The sequence below is a fragment of the Delphinapterus leucas genome, chromosome 1 (genome assembly GCF_059928025.1).
Source record: "Delphinapterus leucas isolate spDelLeu-1000000601 "Yukka" chromosome 1, BTC_Dleu_Yukka2, whole genome shotgun sequence".
NCBI lineage: Eukaryota > Metazoa > Chordata > Mammalia > Artiodactyla > Monodontidae > Delphinapterus > Delphinapterus leucas.
In genome coordinates, this window is record NC_143129.1 from 155,744,729 (window position 1) to 155,762,443 (window position 17,715).

Below are 17,715 nucleotides of genomic sequence, written 5' to 3' on the forward strand. Positions count from 1 at the left end.
CTGAAACAGGGAGGCCCCACTGGTTGTAAACACACTACCCACAAATAGCAATCCTGCACGTGAGTAAAATGTACAAGTTCCAAGGTGTTTTCTCATTTAATCCCCACTCATTTTCAAGGTGAGGAAGCTGAGACTCTGCCTCCATACAGCCCCTCTGTACAGCCCCAGGCCCTTCTGGTCTGGGCAAGAGCTAAGAAAAATCATGGTCCTTTCCCATAAATACTGCCACCAGTATGTCAGAGGCTGAGAGGGGGCCGGACTTGGAATTTGGGGCTGGGAGTTTATCAGGCAGCACGGTGGAGCTAACTGCTCCCATAGGCCAGCTTCATTCACCAAGGGGTATCAGTAGCTACAATGCCAAAGCCACTGGGACTCCTGAGACCTTGTCATGCCAGGTCCCCTCAAAACCTAAGACAGGGAAGCAATGCTAGTCCGAGAAATCTGGGATGGGAGGGGGGCAAAGGATTGGATGCCTGCTCCCTCCCTATCAACCCTTCCCTCCTGGTCTGTCTTGAGTCTCAGGGCTGACCCGAGCAAGACCAAGCACCTCTGTTCCAGCCTAGTCTGCACCTGGAAGAGCAGCATCTCAGAGGCAGTCAGCAGATACCTGGGGTGTGTCCACCAAGTACGAGACACACCTCATCTATACTACTACACGGTTTGGTTTTTTGGTTTTTTTTCTTTTGCGGTACGCGGGCCTCTCACTGTTGTGGCCTCTCCCGTTGCGGAGCACAGGCTCCGGATGCGCAGGCTCAGCGGCCATGGCTCACGGGCCCAGCCGCTCCGCGGCATGTGGGATCTTCCCGGACCGGGGCACGAACCCGCATCCCCTGCGTCCGCAGGCAGACTCTCAACCACTGAGCCACCAGGGAAGTCCCTGGTTTTTTTTTTTAATTAATGTGCAATTAATTGTCTACTACAGTATCTCTTTCATTCACAAAGCACTTTCACCTCTGTGGTTTCCAATGGCCCTGTGAGGTCTGCCAGGTAAGGCAAAGGAGACTCCGAGAGGGGAAGAACCTTGTTCAAGGTCACACTGGAAGTGGCAGAACAAGACTTCCAACTTCACCGTAAGTGTTCTTCCCTGTGTGCTCTGCTGTCTACCAACCAGCAGGACGGATCGTAGCACTCGTTGTAAGCTCAGACTGAGCAAGGTGCTGGGGAAAGCCCTTGGTCCCTGCCTGGACCATGGAATTGACAGTCTGTTCAGGAAAACAGACTCATGCATGCCTGTGGAGACTTACAGACAGTTCATGGTGGTAACTCATCTTAACAATGGGGAAACTGAGGTTTCAGAACAGTTAAGCAACTTGTTCCAGCAAATGGTGGAGCTGGGATTGGAACTGGGCCTCCTCTTTCCCAATTAAAAGCCGTTTGCAGCACAGGCCCCAGGTATGGAAGGATGTGGAGCTGAGAGTAAGAACTGCTGAAATTTAGAGAGAAAAGGAAAAATCCATTCATTCAGCACTTGGTCTTGGGACAGAGAAGATTGAGACCTGGTCTCATCTCTCAAAAAGCTCAGTCTGGCAGAGGCATTCAACCCTGCACAGGAGGTGACAAGGCTGCTGAGGGAGCACAGAAGACGGGCCCCGCCTGTCAGGGGGCTCAGAGGAGGGGGTCAGAGCTCACGTCACTCCCCGGCTCCAAGGAAGCCATCAGTGGCTCCCCGACACCCTCAGGATGGAGTCCAGCTCCTTCATGTGGTATGCAAGCCCTTTGTGACGAAGCCCTGCTCGACTCTCAGCCTCTTCTCTCCATTGCCCCTTGACCCCTTCTCTGCCCCCCTCTGGTGTTGGGTTGGGTGGTGGGCCTCTTTGGGAAGCCTGACACCCCCTCAAGTCTTGAGCTGCTCCTCCTCTGCACCGCCACATCTGCTTGTGCTCACCACGTGACACTTGGCACTCTGTATGGGCACCGCCCATGTGGTCTTCCTTCTCTGCTACGGGGGAAGGAACTTGAGTGCCGACCGAGGTCCCCTGTGCCTGGCATAAGGCCTGACAACAGAAGTTGTTCAATGATTGTTAAATTAATAGAGCACTCTGGTGCTTGCCCGAGATCCTGTACCTGCACGGAATCACTCCAAGCCTGTCCAGTCTGTCCTGTGAGAAGCCTTCTCAAGTGAGCAATCCAGCCCCTCAGCACACCCAGCATCTACCCAACGTTTATGATCTTTATTTGCCGATGCCTGCTGTGTGCCAGGCCTGTGTGTTCTGGACACCCTCAGGAGGCTGGGAGTCTGGTAGGGGAGGCAGATGTGTGTAGGGACGGTGACGGCAGTGTGGCAACTCTGGCTGGACAAGGGGATGTCCGGTTGCTGAGGGTGTCCAGGGAAGACTAAGTCTGGGGTGGGGGCAGGGGAAGGCTTGGCCAATGTGATATTTATGGAGGGTCTCCGGGCATAAACAAAGGGGGGTGCTTCCTGGCAAAGGAAATTGCAAGGGCGCAAGCCCAATGAGGAGGCTGGGTCCCAGGGAGACAGGGCTGCCGGGAGGCAAAGCCGACAGGGAGGCCACAGTTGTGATAGCTGCTGTGACCCTGCCTTGCCGCTGTGGGCGGGCAGTGATGTTTATTTGGTAAGGGGGTGTCTTGATCAGATGCGGGCTGGGGGTGGAGGGTGGTCTCGAGGGGAGAGGCTGAAGAAAAGGAAACCAGCCATGAGACTGGTGAGTGAGGAGAACGAGGTGAGCGAGCTGAAATGTCCGACGCTGGGGCTGCTAGCGGAAGAAGAGGGGAGAGTTGCGTGGGACCCGGCGATTTCTCAGGAGAGGCAAGGCGTGGCGAAGTCGGTGCCTTGCCTCGAAACCCGCGCAGCGTTGGAGCGAGAAGGCCCCAGGCGGCGCGCCACGCGCACAGCCCCTCGAGTTAGAAACGCCCCGCCCCCCACTGGCCGCCCCCAATCCATCCCGCCACCCTAGAGGCCAACAGCCCGACAGGGAGCCGGCCTCCTCCCGACGCCGGTCTGTCCGAGCTGGAGACACCGGCGCTCCCCTCCTCGCCCCTCCCCTGCCGGTTGTGCCGCGTCGGTCCTGGACAACAGCGACGGCGACGACGCCCAGGCGAAAAGATGGAAGAGACGGAGCCAGACGGAGCCGGGGCTGGGCGCCCGCGCTTCGGAACAGCTCCTTCCCCCCAGGGCCGTGGCCGCCGACAGCACCCTGGGGGAGGCGCGTGCGACGCTGTGGCTGCTTACCTGGGGACCAGACATTCTTAGATGGGGTGGGGGCCCGCACTCCTTCCCCGCTTCCTGGGCGGTGGAGAGGGGCCAGCCCAGGAGAGGGGGAGCCGCGCCGTCCCAAGCCTCTCACCACCCACCCTTGGCTGTTAGCTCACAATCCCCGAGGGGCAGGGGAGGGGCCACGGGGCTTTAGTTGGCAGGAAGAGGGGCCTCACTTTGCCGGGTAGCCCTAGGTCTTGCAGCGGCGCGGCAGGGGGAATGGAGGGATCTGAGAGGAGGGGACTAGTCTAACATGGGGAGCGTGGGCAGGCTTGGCAGGAGAAGAGACCAGAGTGCCCGGCGTGTGGGAGGGAGGTGGGCTGGAAGGGAGTTGCGGGGAGATAAGGCTGTAAAGGGATGCTGGGGTCCAGACTGTGAAGGGCCCCTAGAATGTAAGCCCCCTCCGTGGGGGCAGGGCTTTCGCTGTGCTTGGTGCACTGCTGTATCTTTGTGCCCATAAGAACGCTTAGGCATAAAGTACATCCCCCAGCCCCCATACTTGTTGGATCAATGACAAGCTGAGTAGTTGACACTCAGTCCTGAAAATAGGAGATTTTTAAGTAGGGAAGTGACATGGTCAGGTTGGTTTAGAAAGATTATCCTGGCAGCCAGCGTGGAGGAAGGCTGGGTAACACTGCATGAGCTGAGGGGGGCTGGAGCAAAGACATACTGTTGGACAGCAGCAGAAAGGAATGAGAAGTAGTTGGACCAGGAGCCACTGTGAGATGGAATGTCAAGATTGTGGGAGAGGAGTGAGAGGCAGGAGGCAAGAGCCTCTCTGAGGCGTTTAGGTTCCGCAACTGGATGAATATGTGCCACAGAGAGAAACGTGTTAGTACTGGGTAGGATCCCAAGCACCAGTTCTAATACCTGCCCCACTTTCTCTGACCTACCCAGTTGCTAAGTTCCAGCAGCAATAGCTTCCAGGGCCCCACAGAATATGTGAAGAGAAGGGGTGGAGCTAGGAGGTCAAGTGACTCTTTGCCTCACCTTGCAGCCTGGAGGGGGAAGAGAAGTATAGGACCTAGCCTGTCCGAGTGGCTACTAGCCATTGGGCACTGTGCTCAATGCTTTACAGACGTTATAGTCATCTTACTGGATTTTCTCAAATGCCCCTGATGTTAGTATTAGCATTCCCATTCTCCAGAAGAGGAAATGGGCATTACTCGATTTTACTGAAGGTTACACCGTTATTAATGAGTGGATCTGAGACCTGAACACAGTTTGACACTGAAGTCACACCTAAGGTGTTTGAGAAACTAGAAGGGAGAATCAGGATGGAAGCAACTTCAGCTGTGCTGGGAGTCCAAGACCAAGAGTCAGGTCAGCTCCTTTCTATCATTTGTATTTCTCTTCATTTGTCCAGGCTACATGGACCGTTAAAGTGGCAAAATAAAAATGGTCACATAATGATCATAATACCGGCTTTAACTTTTAGCCAGATTTACATTCCAGCTCTAACACTTGGCAGATGTGTAAATTTGAACAAGTTACTTTGGTTTCCACAACCAAATCTGTAAAATGGGATTGCCGTGAGAATTAAATGAGCTTATATGAAATGCTCAGCACAGCGCAGCAGCTCAGTCATCATCACCACCATCATTCTAAGGACACGATCATGCCTCTGTCAGCCTGGACATCCCCAAGGCTTCCTTCAGAAGAGGGAGACGAAGCAGGGAGAGCTAAGAAACACCCTCCTCCCCAACCACCAGAAGTTTCTAGCTTCCTCCCGTTCTGGAGAACAAGAACAGTAGGGTGACTGTCTACACTTGTACTAACATGATAGCCACTAGCCACATGTGGCTCGAGTACATGAAATGTGGCTAGTCCAAATTGAGGCAGCTGTACATTTACCAGAGTTTGAATACTGAGTTTTAAAAAAATACGTAAAATAACTAATTTTTAGTATTGTTTGTTAAAATGTTAATATTCTTATATACTGGGTTAAATTATTAAAGTTAATTTCACCTGTTTTTCCTTATTTTTTAATGTAGCTGCTAAAAAATTTTAAATCACACATGTGGCTCACATTCTATTTCTCTTAGCTGCATTGACTTAGACGCCCTGCAGGGTATAAGTACGGAGCTGCAGATGTCCATCCATCCATCCATTATTAGAGTATTTATTATATGCCAGGCACTATTTTAGGTGCTAGGGATATAGCAATAAACAAGACAGACACTGTTTCTGCCCTCAGAGAACTTACACTCAGGTATGGGGCAAAGGCAACAAATAATGTCTAGTCACGACAAGTGCCATGGAAATCAAAACAGGGTCAGCAGTATTTTGATGTGAGAGGAGTTGGTACTTCTGATAGGGTAATAAGTGAAGTGATATTTGAGCAGGGACCTAAATGTTGAGAAGACACAAACCATGAAAAGACCTTGGGGGAAATGTTCCAGGCAGATGGAGCTACAAATGTAAAGACGCTGGAGCAGAAACAGGCTTGATGTGCTGCTGAGCTGAGCACAGTCAGTGGGAAATGCAGTGAGTACTGAGAATGGTACATCACATAGAATCTTGGCAAGAGTGTGGACTTTATTCTAAGTGTAATGAGAAATTTGGGGGTCATTTTTTACAGAGGTATTATAACCTGACTCACATTTGTAAGAGAATGACTACAGTCTCTGTGGAAACAGAATGAAGGAGGGTGAGAATGGAGGCAGGGAGGCAAGTTAAGAGGCTACTGCATTCGTCCAGGCTAGAGATGTTGGTGGCCTGGACTAAGGGGGGAGGGGTGGAGGTGGTGAGCAGCAGTCAGATGTGGGATGTATTTTGAAGACAGAGCTGAGAAGACTTGCTGATTGGTGTGGGAAGAACAAACAGAATCAGGATGACTTGGGTTTCTGGCCTCAACAGCAGTGTGACACAGGTGCTGATGGAAAGAGAGGGACTGGTAACAAAACAGGTTTGGGGTATAACTCAAGACTTCTATTTTGGGCACGTTAGGTTTGTAATGACATCGAGTGAAGCTGTTTGATAAATGAAGTCTGCATAAAACTCAGGGAGGGATCAGGACTGGAGACACACATGTGAGTCAAGAGCATATGGGTGGCATTTAAAGCCATGGGAAATGATTAGATCACCTAGTAGAGAAAGAAAAGAGGGCCAAAGACTTGGCCCCAGAGCAGTCCAAACTATAAGTGTCAGGAGACAAAAAAGATGCAGTCAGTGAAGCAGAAGACGGTAATATTCCAAATCAAAATGAAGAACAAAGCTTTTCAGTAGGAAGTAGTCCACTGAATCAAATGCTGCTTGGACCATGGAAGTCTAATTACTCCAGGCACTTAGTAGCTCCTCCCTCCCAAGCTCTGACTCCTTTAGGGAATGAACCTTATCTTGTATGTGGGGGGTTTGCACATGGGCTTTAGTGCCAGAGATGTGGGCTCAATTGTTTTTAAGTTGTGTGACCTTAGGTAAGTTACTTATCTTCTCTGGACCTTGATACACATCGTCTGCATGCTCATCACTAAATACTCAAGTGAACTACTCCTATAGTATCCCATATGCACGTTACTCTGTCACTTGTGTATTTTAACTTCTTCACACCTCCATGTAGAGATAGTCTAGGACTGTCCTAATAGGCCAAAACAGGTTATGGTTATAGCTATGGTCAGACTTTAATCAAATAGTAATGTCTGAGCCTGACCTCTGCCACTTTTTATCTGTGTAACCATGGGCCAGTTGCTTAACGTCTGAGATGCCCCAGCTCTGTAAAATAGGAATACTGTATAATACCTCATAGATGGTGGATTATATAAAGATTAAATCAAACAGTTGGCTATGCTTGGCAGAAAAAAAGCTCACTTAACAGTATTTATCATCTTTGTGTCTACACCACCAATACTCTCAATACTTGTGGACTGACTGATAACTTGAGAAGGTAAGGACACAAGCAAGCCTTCTTTCCCTCCTTCTGGAATGCTAATGTGGAGAAAAGGAGGTAGTGTCAGCTGTTACGCCCAGTGAACTAGGCAGGGCCAGCATGGTGGATTATTGAGGCAAATACAGATTGCTAATTATTTTGGAAAATAGCAGGGATGTCTTCCTCGTCCACATTTTGTTGAGTGGATTCCCACCATCCACACTCTTTTTTTTTTTTTTTTTTTTTTTGCGGTATGCGGGCCTCTCACTGTTGCGGCCTCTCCCGTTGCGGAGCACAGGCTCCGGACGCGCAGGCTCAGCGGCCATGGCTCACGGGCCTAGCCGCTCCGCGGCATGTGGGATCTTCCCGGACCGGGGCATGAACCCGTGTCCCCTGCATTGGCAGGCGGACTCTCAGCCACTGCGCCACCAAGGAAGCCCCATCCACACTCTCAAGCCAGAAATTCAAGCATTATCTAAGATTCTTTCCTTCCACTCATTGTGCCACATCGTGTTAATTAACAAGGTGGCAATCTACTGTACTTTCAAAATGCCATATACTTCATCAAGCCTGAGATGCCGTCCACTGTTAAGACAGACCATTACTGAAGGATGACATACTACTGACATCTAGAAGCATCTAGGTCTGAGAGATTAAAATGTGGGGGAAGGAAAGTACATTTACAATTGATGAAATACAACACCTCTCAGTCCATCACCATCTTTGTTCAAACCTCCAACATCTCTTGCTTGGACTGGGTTGGAGGCTCCCAGTGGTTTCTCCCCCACTCATCCTCCACTGCCAAGATGAGCTTTCTAAAAAGGCCAATTTTACCAACTCCCTACCCCCAACCCTTCAATTAGCTCTCCTCTCATACCCACCTGGCCAATATTCTTCACTGTAGCGGCAATTCCCCAAATGTCATATTGCTTCTTGTCAGTGTCCCCCACGTGCTATTTTTTGTCTAGAATTGCTTTTCATCCAATTCCTCATCTACCTACCTCCTAGCTGTTAGAAGTAAGAGTGTGCTGGCTGGGACCTATCTCACTCCACCCTTCCCGACTGGCAGGATCACTCTGGTTGATATGGCTTGTTAAGTGGATATCCCTTTGTTCATTCACAAATAAACTCCATCCCAAAATAAACCCTGCCCTAACCCCCAAAGACAACCTTCCTACAGAGACAGTTGGAGCCTCCAAACAAGCTCTAACTCTTGCTTCTTTTTCAACACCCAAGCAGGTGTCAGCTCTTCCAAAAAGTCTTCTCAAATTCTCCAAGCTGAGTTAAGCAGCCCTCCCCGGTGCTCCATGATATTCCATGTGCACCTCTATCATAGTCCTTCTTATACCATGTTGTAATGGCTGACTTGCTTTCTTCCCCACTAGACCGTAGGCTTCCTGGAAATAGGGGCCTGTCTTACTCACCTGTGTCATTCTCCAGAATCTGGAACCTGGAAGGCACTTAACACTCAGTAATTAAGTATTACTCACTTATGGATGGATAGGTGGATGGATGAGTGAAAAATGGTTACTGTTTATAATCACTGGGTCCTAGTCCCCCTAGGAGATGCCACCTCCAAAATCACTTCACAATGCTACTTTCTCTAAGCTTGGTTAACTGGCTTAATCAGGAAAGCACAATGGCACCACCTGGTGGTCAGTGCCAGGAGCACACCTTATTGAACAGAAGAAAGTTTGCTCCTGAATCACACTGCTCTCTGTTCCAGTGGTTAGGATAGATGTCAAGGGTGAGGTGGATTTGCATTTTCAAAAGATCAAGCTGATGACTGAATACAGAATGGACTGGAGAAGCGACCAGAGGAGGAAGCAGGAACACTAGGGGGAGGTTATTCTGTCAGAGCTGAGAGTCACGTCCAGATCTGTGACTTCAAAGCCACCAAGCCTAACCACTTTGTAATACTGCCTCTTCCAGCCACAGCCTTCCTTCTCCCTCTCAACTGAGCACTGCGGCACACAGATTCTAAGATTCAAGAATTTCCACCTTCTGGTATTCATACCCTTAGGTAATTACCTCCCTTGAGTGTGGGCTGGCCTAGTGACTTGTTTCTAATTAACAGAGCACAGCCAAGGTATGAGATGTCACTGCCATAACTTCCATCCTGCTAGCAGACTCTCATCCTTGTTGGCTTTGATGAAGACAGTTGCCATGTTGGTAAGACTCATGTAGCAAAGAACTAAGGGCAGCCTCTGGCTAACAGTTCATTACTAAACAGAGCTCCACAGTCCTACAAACCCTTGAGGAACTGAAATTCTGCCAACAATTTAAGTGAGCTTGGAAGCAGATCCTTCTTCAGCTGAGCCTTCAGATGAGGACATAGGCCTGGCCCGTAATTCGACTGCAGCCTTGTGAGAAAAGAAACCCTGAAGCAGAGGACCCAGTTAAGTGTGCCTCAACTCCTGATCCATAGAAACTCTGAAATAATAAATGTGTGCTGTTTAAAGCCACTAAGTTTGTGGTAACTGATGCAGCAATGGATAACAAAGCACCTACTCAAAATGTCATTATCATGCAAAACCTTCTGAAAATCTGGGAAACTTTCTGTAGTAAGAATCAACTACTATACCACTAGTGTGTGTGTGTGTCCCATTTCCTGCAGCCTCCCAGCCAGAGGCTTTCGTGGCTGCCTCCAGAGCATCCTCCTGTGAACTGAGTGACCAAGTATCATCTGTGCGACCTTGACAGAATCTAGTCCCAACTTCTGCTAGGCCTTTGTGGACCATTTACAGCTCACAAGGAGCGAAGCTTATAAGGAAAGGCCTTTAACACCAGGATGAGATTGTGGCATTACCAAGCAGATCAACACAAAGGACATTCATCCCCAGAAAGGAACTTGGGCAATTTGATTTCAAGTACAGATCTCTCACTCTTTTTACAGCATGTTGTAATAGATTATATGGCACTGAAGAAAGTACAGCAATGCTGGCTATGCTATCAATTTAGCTAATTCCACTGAACAAACAGGAAGTGGGGTAGAGTCCCACAAGAGCTCAGTCAGAATCAGCATAGAGTAACTCAGCCAAAAAGCTTCTGTTAAGTTCCTGAATAATTCAGGTCAAAATGAATTTTAATCCGAGTTAACTCATAATCAACAGGTTGGCTGTTTTTCTTGTTTCTCACCCACTGTCCTATTCTCTTTTCCACAATATTCTAAAGTTGCCACTTAATGGATTCTTCCTGCTGCAGATGGCGGAACTCTGGAGCTCCTGCTCAGTGGGGCTAGAGGGTGGATTCATAACGTTGTTAGTGGTAGCCTCCAAAATCTCTTCCAAGTCTAAAATTCTGTGAGTTTAGAGGCTGACTGTCCCCAAACCTGGCCATTGCTGCTGCCTTAAATTCTCCAGTCATCCTAGCTCAGCAGAAAGAGCAGAATGGGACAAGCCAAACCTTATCAATCGTGCAGAAACACCAGAACCACACACTCGCTCGCGAGCCAAGCCAAGCTGTTTATCATCTGCCAGTACCCAACATTCCGATTCCCAGACGAATCTGAAGCTGGAGTTGCACCAACTGTTCAATAGCCACAACCCCAATCTCAAACACTTCTAGTTACTAAGAGACTAACAACAGTCCTCTCTGGAAAATGACCTGCCAATCTTTTCGAAGGAAGAAGAAGCCCTTCTTTCTCTAATGCTCTGACTTATGGGAGAACAGATGGAGATAAAGGAGAAGGAAAGTACACTGGCCAATACTCTGAAACTGACGAGTTGAGTATCTGTGACCTGCAGAGGATCCCAAAAGAGACTGATGTGATTCTTTACCATCCCAACTAAAAGTAATAACGACAGCATTTACATTCACACAGGACCACCTTCAAAGAAGTTCATGATTCCCCTACATGCCCTCGATTCTCATGCCACCTCCCATCAAGGCAGAGATTGGAGCAACAAGGAGGTGACAGGTCCTAGCCATGACAGCCTTTGTCAGAGTCCACTCTCAGTGGAAGTGAAGCCCTGGAAGCTGGGTTCAGTGCTCCGAGGCAGAGCCACTGGCTGGCTTAGCAACTTGGTCACGATGCTGATTTTAGCATCCTGCTTCTCAGCGTCCTCATACGGAGTCCAGGACAAGTCGTGCTGTAGCTTGTACGCACCAAGGAAGTCATGTGGACAACCTGTCCCCCATTCCTAGAGAAGGCAAAGGAGTCAGTTCTGATCAGGGCAGGAGATAAAGAAACTGAGCTTGTGTCCTAATTCTACCACAATTTTCTTTTTTAGCTTTTCACTCCAGACCAGTCAGAATCATTCTTGGAAACCATTACATTACACATCAGATACCTCCCTTAACAGAGATAATGACTGTGAAATAATTTAAGCACATGCATATTTTTCAGAGTCATGTCTGGGCTCACGCCACCTCCAGTTTTCTAGAAAACCACTTCCCAACCCCTATACCTACATTTTCTCACACACAACACACACCACACACACACACAAACACACACCCAAGAATTTCTCAAAGACAAGAGTAGATTTTTGTGCAAAAATTAAATGTTCTTACCTTTGGAGAAATAATGGAAAAATACCGCTGACCACTCTCCCGTTTATAAAGGTAGTAAATGTTGCCAGGTTTTTTCACTATATTACAAGCTACATGGTGCAAATCAGCATCTCTGCGAGCATCCTCCAATACCTAAGAACCGCAGAGGTGTAACCAATTAGGTATTAGGTAACAGGCACTCATACTCAATGACCATCCCACTCAAAATCTGGAAACCGTTCGATGCCTAGGGTCTTGCTCCCCCACAGCAGTGAATCATGACTGAGATCCAGATGATACTGAAGAGAAAAATTACACGATGTTACGCTACTATGCTGTAAAAATGCCTTAGGAAAACTGTATTTCAAAACATTGAGTGTTACTGGCTTTTGAATGGTTTTTACATTTCTTTCCAATTTTTCTGTGGTCAGTACATTTCTATCATAGTTCCCCCTCAAAATGCTTTATCTCACTGAACTTTCTCCCAGTGAAAACACTTATACTTAACCTCTTGGTCTTATTCTATTTTACTCAACACTTCTATATTTCTAGGAGGTACTGAAACAAGTAAGTTACATTGATTATAAGCAAGTTCAGTCAATCCTATGAACTAAGCGAAGAAAACGAACACTTACCTAAAAGCCACTACTTACTTTCCTGGCTTGTTCTTGCAAATGTTCGATTTGCTCAGCTATGACTGTCAGCTTGTTGGTGGCATTTGCTCTGACAAATTCATTAGCCTAAGGTGAGAAAAAAACTGAACTGTGGGTCAAAAAAAGGATAAGAAATCTACGATGTTCTTATTTAGATCCCAATGTTATGTCAACATCTTTGCTTATGCCTAAAATACTCTTCCCATTCTCACCATTCCCCCATGAACGCCCACTCATCGCAAGGCCCAGCTCAAACAGCACTGCTTACAAAAAGCCAATGCTGACACGACCCACACCACAGGAATAAGTGCTCCTTTTCTTTTTTTTTTTGCGGTACGCGGGCCTCTCACTGTTGTGGCCTCTCCCGTTGCGGAGCACAGGCTCCGGACGCACAGGCTCAGCAGCCATGGCTCACAGGCCCAGCCGCTCCGCGGCATGTGGGATCTTCCTGGACCGGGGCATGAACCCGTGTACCCTGCATCGGCAGGCGGACTCTCAACCACTGCGCCACCAGGAAAGCCCCATAAGTGCTCCTTTTCTATTTCCCAAAGTGTCTACCTTGTTCACTCTAGATTCTAGTCACACTCAAAGTTTTCAGTCTTCCAACATGCCCTGTTCTCTCTTGCTTCCAAATAATATGGAATATGCCCTCTCCTCCACCCAATATGTTTCCTTCTTGCTCTTTTGCCTGACTGACCCCACTTATTCCTCAGGTCTCCATTTTTTTTTCTCACATTTAAACATTTCTGAAATCGGGGATGGGTTTTACCATGAAAATCCAAAGACACTTGTGGTATGCCTCTTATCACCTGCTATATAGGAACCTAACTATATATAGAAAGTATCTGTTAATCTGACCATTACCTCAGTTGAATTATTTACATCATACTTAATTATATTTTAACTTATATTTGCGTTCCTAATTGTTACCTAAAATGTATTTTTAAAAGATTGCACTATGATGTAGACCTGAAACAATTATAATATACACAGAGGACTGTCTGCCATGTGCTAGGAAATTCAACTGAAGGCACTGGAAATTGCTTAAAATAAATAACTTTCAAAACTAGGAGAGACAGGTGTGACCAATTCATGTATCGGGAAGGATTATCACTCAGACATCAGAAATCCATCAGAAACCTCCAGATTACTTTTCACAAAAAGCTGATTAACTATTTTTTTTTTTTTTTTGGCCACACTGCACAGCTTGCAGGATCTCAGTTCCCTGACCAGGGAGTGAACCCGTGCCCTGACAGTGAAAGTGCGCAGTTCTGACCACTGGACCACCAGGGAATTCCCCCCAAAACTGATTAACTTCTAGTGGTATACAATTAAGTTAAGGAAAAGAAAGTAAGAGGTTAAATTTGAACTAAGAAATATTAAGAGAATTTGCTGGTTAGCTGTGGAAGCTTAAGGTAAAGGTCAGGTATAAGCCATGTTATGAGTGAATAGAAACAACTGAGTAAGCTGAGTCAAGCCTCTATCTGTTCCACGAATATACACTTAGCAATTACTGTGTGTCAGACACCATGCTAGGCACTGCACACACTGGCAAACATGAGAAAGAGGTCCCTGCCTTCATTAAGATTACAGTCTAATGCAACTATCCTTTAGAATATGAAACAAGTCACATATGTAATTTAAAATGTTCTAGTAGCCATGTTAAAAGTAAAAATAAATAAGTAAAATTAATTATAATAATATACAGAATTCCCTGGAAGTCCAGTGGTTTGCACTTGGCACTTTCACTGCAGTGGCCCAGGTTCAATCTCTGGTCAGGGAACTAAGATTCTGCAAGCTGCATCGTGCGGCCAAAAAAAAGAAAAATCTAATATTTTATTTAACCAATCAAAAAAATATCATTTCAACATGCAATCAATATAAAAATTGTTAAGAGATATTTTACATTTCATATTAAGTGTATATTTTATATTCACAGCACCTATCAATTTGGATGCTAAATTTTCATTGGAAAAACTTGATCTGTATTGAGACTTCATAAAATTTACAGTTGAAAGAGTTGATTCACATACTCAAATTGTTCCAAATATACTTAAAAGTTTCCAGTAATTGAATCAATTACCAGGTTTTAAAATTTAAATTAATTAAAATTGTTACAGGGAAGAACAGAATCTGACTCCATGTTGAATCTGTTTCTTTTACTTTAACCTTTGCTTTTCACTGCTTTTGTTACTATAATCACTAAAATGATGCTGTCTATAGCATAAGCATAAATAATGGCTTGCCTCAGGAACCCTGCCCCTCTGCCTGAATGTTAAACTAAAGTGCTTTTGTTCTGCTCACAAGGAGACATTCTGACCCTGCCCACCTGTGAATGGCTGCAAAAAAGAAAAAATTAACACATCCCCTCCCCAAAACTAGCCAAGCCAGGAGATATTTTGCAAGACTTATGGCCTCTTTACTTCCTCACCTCTTCCCTCTCTCTGTTCTATAAACGAAATTGGCATCCAGACCCCGGTAAGATGGCACTATAGGACATTAGTCTGCCAGCTTCTCGGACACCCGGCTTTCCGAATAACATCACTATTCCTTGCCTCAACACCTCGTCTCCCGATTTACTGACCTGTTGTGCAGTGAGCAGAGCAAGCTTGGGCTCAGTAACAAATTTACATTAAAATTTAAAACTCAGTTTCTCAGCTGCATGCACTAACCACACATTCCAAGGCTCAACAGCCATATGAAGCTAGTGGCTACCATATTGCATAGCACAGCCCTGGGGAGTGATACAGACACCAAAAAGAAAGATAATTAGTGTTGTATGTACTTGGAACAATGATGCACTATTATGAAGGAAATAACCATAATTATGTGCTAGAAGCAGATCAAAGATAACGAATGAAGCAACTGGTTTAATAACAGGGAGTGGTGAGGACTGCAGGAATTAGAATGCATGTGTAGTCTAGAGGCATTCAAATTCAATTTAATAATACTGTCATTTGGATGGGGTGGGGTATAGCCTTCTACAGATTAGAAGGCCAGGGCTTCCCTGGTGGCACAGTGGTTGAGAGTCCGCCTGCCGATGCAGGGGACACGGGTGCAGGGATCAGATCATGTAAGGCTTTATGGCCCTTGACACAAGAATTTGCATTTTGTTCCAAGGACAATAAGGCACCTTATGGCCAAGGAGAGAATAGGTGGTTCCTAGAGCTAGGATAGTTCTGGGTTAGGAGTGGCCTTACAACAAATCTCCTTTCTCTTAAGGGGGCAACAAATCTGTCATTTGTGTACAAATGAGCCTAATTAAAACAGAAATGAGAGAAAGAGGACCAATAATGATAAGCACAGACTCTGGCCCTAATCACCCTGAGGCCCTTTGCATACTGTCTCATTTAATTTTCATAACACCTTATGAAGCTGGAGATGATGAACTCCAACTTCACTTTCTCATTTGAGGAATTAGACTCAGAGAGGTGAAGCAACCTATCCAAGGTTTCATAGCTAATAAATGGCAGTTAAAGATTTCAACACAGATCAGTCTGATTCCAAATTTCATGCCTTAAAACCAGGGTTCCCGAGCTTTCACACACGAATGCCTAAATGGCATGTTAAGAAGTCAGTCCTGCTAGAAAGTACATTTCAGTACACAGATTGAAATATGCTTGATTCTCTTTATCTCCATAGTGTTTTTTCTTCAGCTTCTCAAAGACTAATACTGGAAAAATGGAAGCAGCACAATAATGCATCCTCTGTATTTCACTAAATTGATTATAGGCTAAAGGACAAAAACCGTGTTCCTTCTTTCTTTGTTTCAGGCCATTGTAATACACATAATGGTCACTCAGTAACCCACTGAAAATGTTTTGCCTAAGATCTGACTTTGGGAGCCTCCCTCCCAATAGGTGATCTGATTAAACAGACACATAATGTTCTCCTAATCCATAAAAGTTATACCTTGCTTCCCACCTCTCTAGAAAAGAGAAAGCACATGATTTGAATCAAATGAGCTTTCCTAAGCATTTGAAAATTTCTTAATTAAAAAAAACTGAAGTAGAGAGATGTACACGTAAGGGAATCTGAGCACATTAATTATTAAATTTTTTTTGAGCAAAACGAAGGTCTTTGACCATAACCAAGGCCAAATGTGATCGTGTATACAAGGACGAGGGGGATAGCATAAACTGTAAAGTAGCAAGGCCCTGTACCTGTACATATCAAAGAGGGTTCTACAACTGGACGTCTTGGTAAGAAAGATTAGATGAAATCTGGTTTTTCAAGAAATTTAGATCTAGGAGCTCTCCTAGTTCACACCCTGCACTTCATAGATAAAGAAGCTGAGGTCCAGAAAAAAGTAATTTATCTCAAGTCACAATGCAAGTTAATATCAAAGCTGAGATTAAAACGCATGTGTCCAAACTCCCAGTGCTATTTCTGTTACATCATATTTCCTCCTTATTTTACTTCTTTCGGCAACCAATGTCTAAGCACTGGGCTTGGGAATACTGTGTCCAGTGAATGAAGACAGAGGGCAAAACTTAGAGTCCCTGCCCTTCTAAAAGATGTTAAGCTCTACAAGCCCTCCGGTCAGAAGTAAAGATCTTAGGGAAGCAGTTTAAAGTAAGCGGGCTATGCATCCCTGCAGAACTGCGTTAGAGTGATCTTGAAAGGTCCCTGGACACTTCCCTTCACGTGTCAAATAGGAAGAATAACTGTACTGCCTACCTGACAGGGCTGTCCTAAGGCCCAAATGAAATCATGAATATTTAAAGTACTGTGCAAACCTTCCCACGAAGGGAGATTATGGGCACTCAATTTGCAGCTGAAGGGGTCTTTGGTCTCAGAAGATCAGTTGGAGTCAGGCCACCGACTCACCATGACCATCAGTTTTCCCCGCGTATAAAATGGAGACGAGAACAAATGCTACCCCACACTAAGTGGTTTGGAAGAGCAAACGTGCACGAAGCTGGTCATTTACTTTCCCAGCCGCACCTCCTCACCTTCTGCACCTGCTCTGCGAGCGCCACGAGGTCTAAGGGGTCTCCGACCCGGTGGGTGTGGTAGGGGCTCACCAGGGCCAGGCCGCCGGGGGTCGGGGTGAGCTCCACTAGGGCTCCTGCGACACACACCCAGGAACACAGGCCGTGAGCACCCGCCCTCGGCCTCCCGCGGAGCCCGGCAGACTAGCTACTCCGGGAGGGCTTCGTTTCCCCAACTGACTCCCGCCCCGCCTAACTCCCCAACCTGCCGCCGACAGAACTCCTTGGTTTTCTATGACTCCCTGGGTCGTCCCGGGCGTTGCAGCGTCTTCCATGACAGCAGCGTCTCCCACGACAGCAACGTCTCCCACGACAGCACCTTCTCCCTACTACCCGGGCGGTGCGAGGCTGCAGAGCATGCGCAAAAAGGCCCATGGGCGGAGCTTCCGTGTTCCCTGGCCATTGGGCGTCGGAGCTGCCCGGAGCTCGGAGGCGTGGCTGCGGCTGGCGCTCCTGGTTCCGCTGAGGGGCGGGGTCCAGGCTGGGGGAAGGCCA

At 46.8% G+C, this 17,715-nt stretch overlaps 1 protein-coding gene across 1 annotated transcript; it reads right to left on the reverse strand.

The window, feature by feature from the left end:
• Positions 1-4,543: 4,543 nt before the first annotated feature.
• On the reverse strand, positions 4,544-17,559 carry C1H1orf50 (chromosome 1 C1orf50 homolog). Its single transcript, XM_022575449.2, has 5 exons — positions 17,426-17,559; positions 17,182-17,297; positions 12,227-12,313; positions 11,595-11,726; positions 4,544-11,221 (listed from the first exon to the last, which is right to left on the reverse strand). Exons 1-5 carry the CDS (start codon positions 17,493-17,495, stop codon positions 11,021-11,023), a joined length of 606 nt encoding a protein of 201 aa, XP_022431157.1. The 5' UTR covers positions 17,496-17,559; the 3' UTR covers positions 4,544-11,020.
• Between the last annotated feature and the right edge of the window lie 156 nt (positions 17,560-17,715).

Bases quoted from the DNA above. Each gene is read 5' to 3' on its own strand.
- C1H1orf50 (XM_022575449.2), bottom strand. From the start codon at position 17,495: ATGGAAGACGCTGCAACGCCCGGGACGACCCAGGGAGTCATAGAAAAC. The intron at 17,298-17,425 runs GTTGGGGAGTTA...TGTGTGTCGCAG, and splicing joins AGGAGTTCTGTCGGCGGCAG to GAGCCCTAGTGGAGCTCACC. The intron at 11,727-12,226 runs GTAAGTAGTGGC...TGCGGTTCTTAG, and splicing joins TGCAAGAACAAGCCAGGAAA to GTATTGGAGGATGCTCGCAG.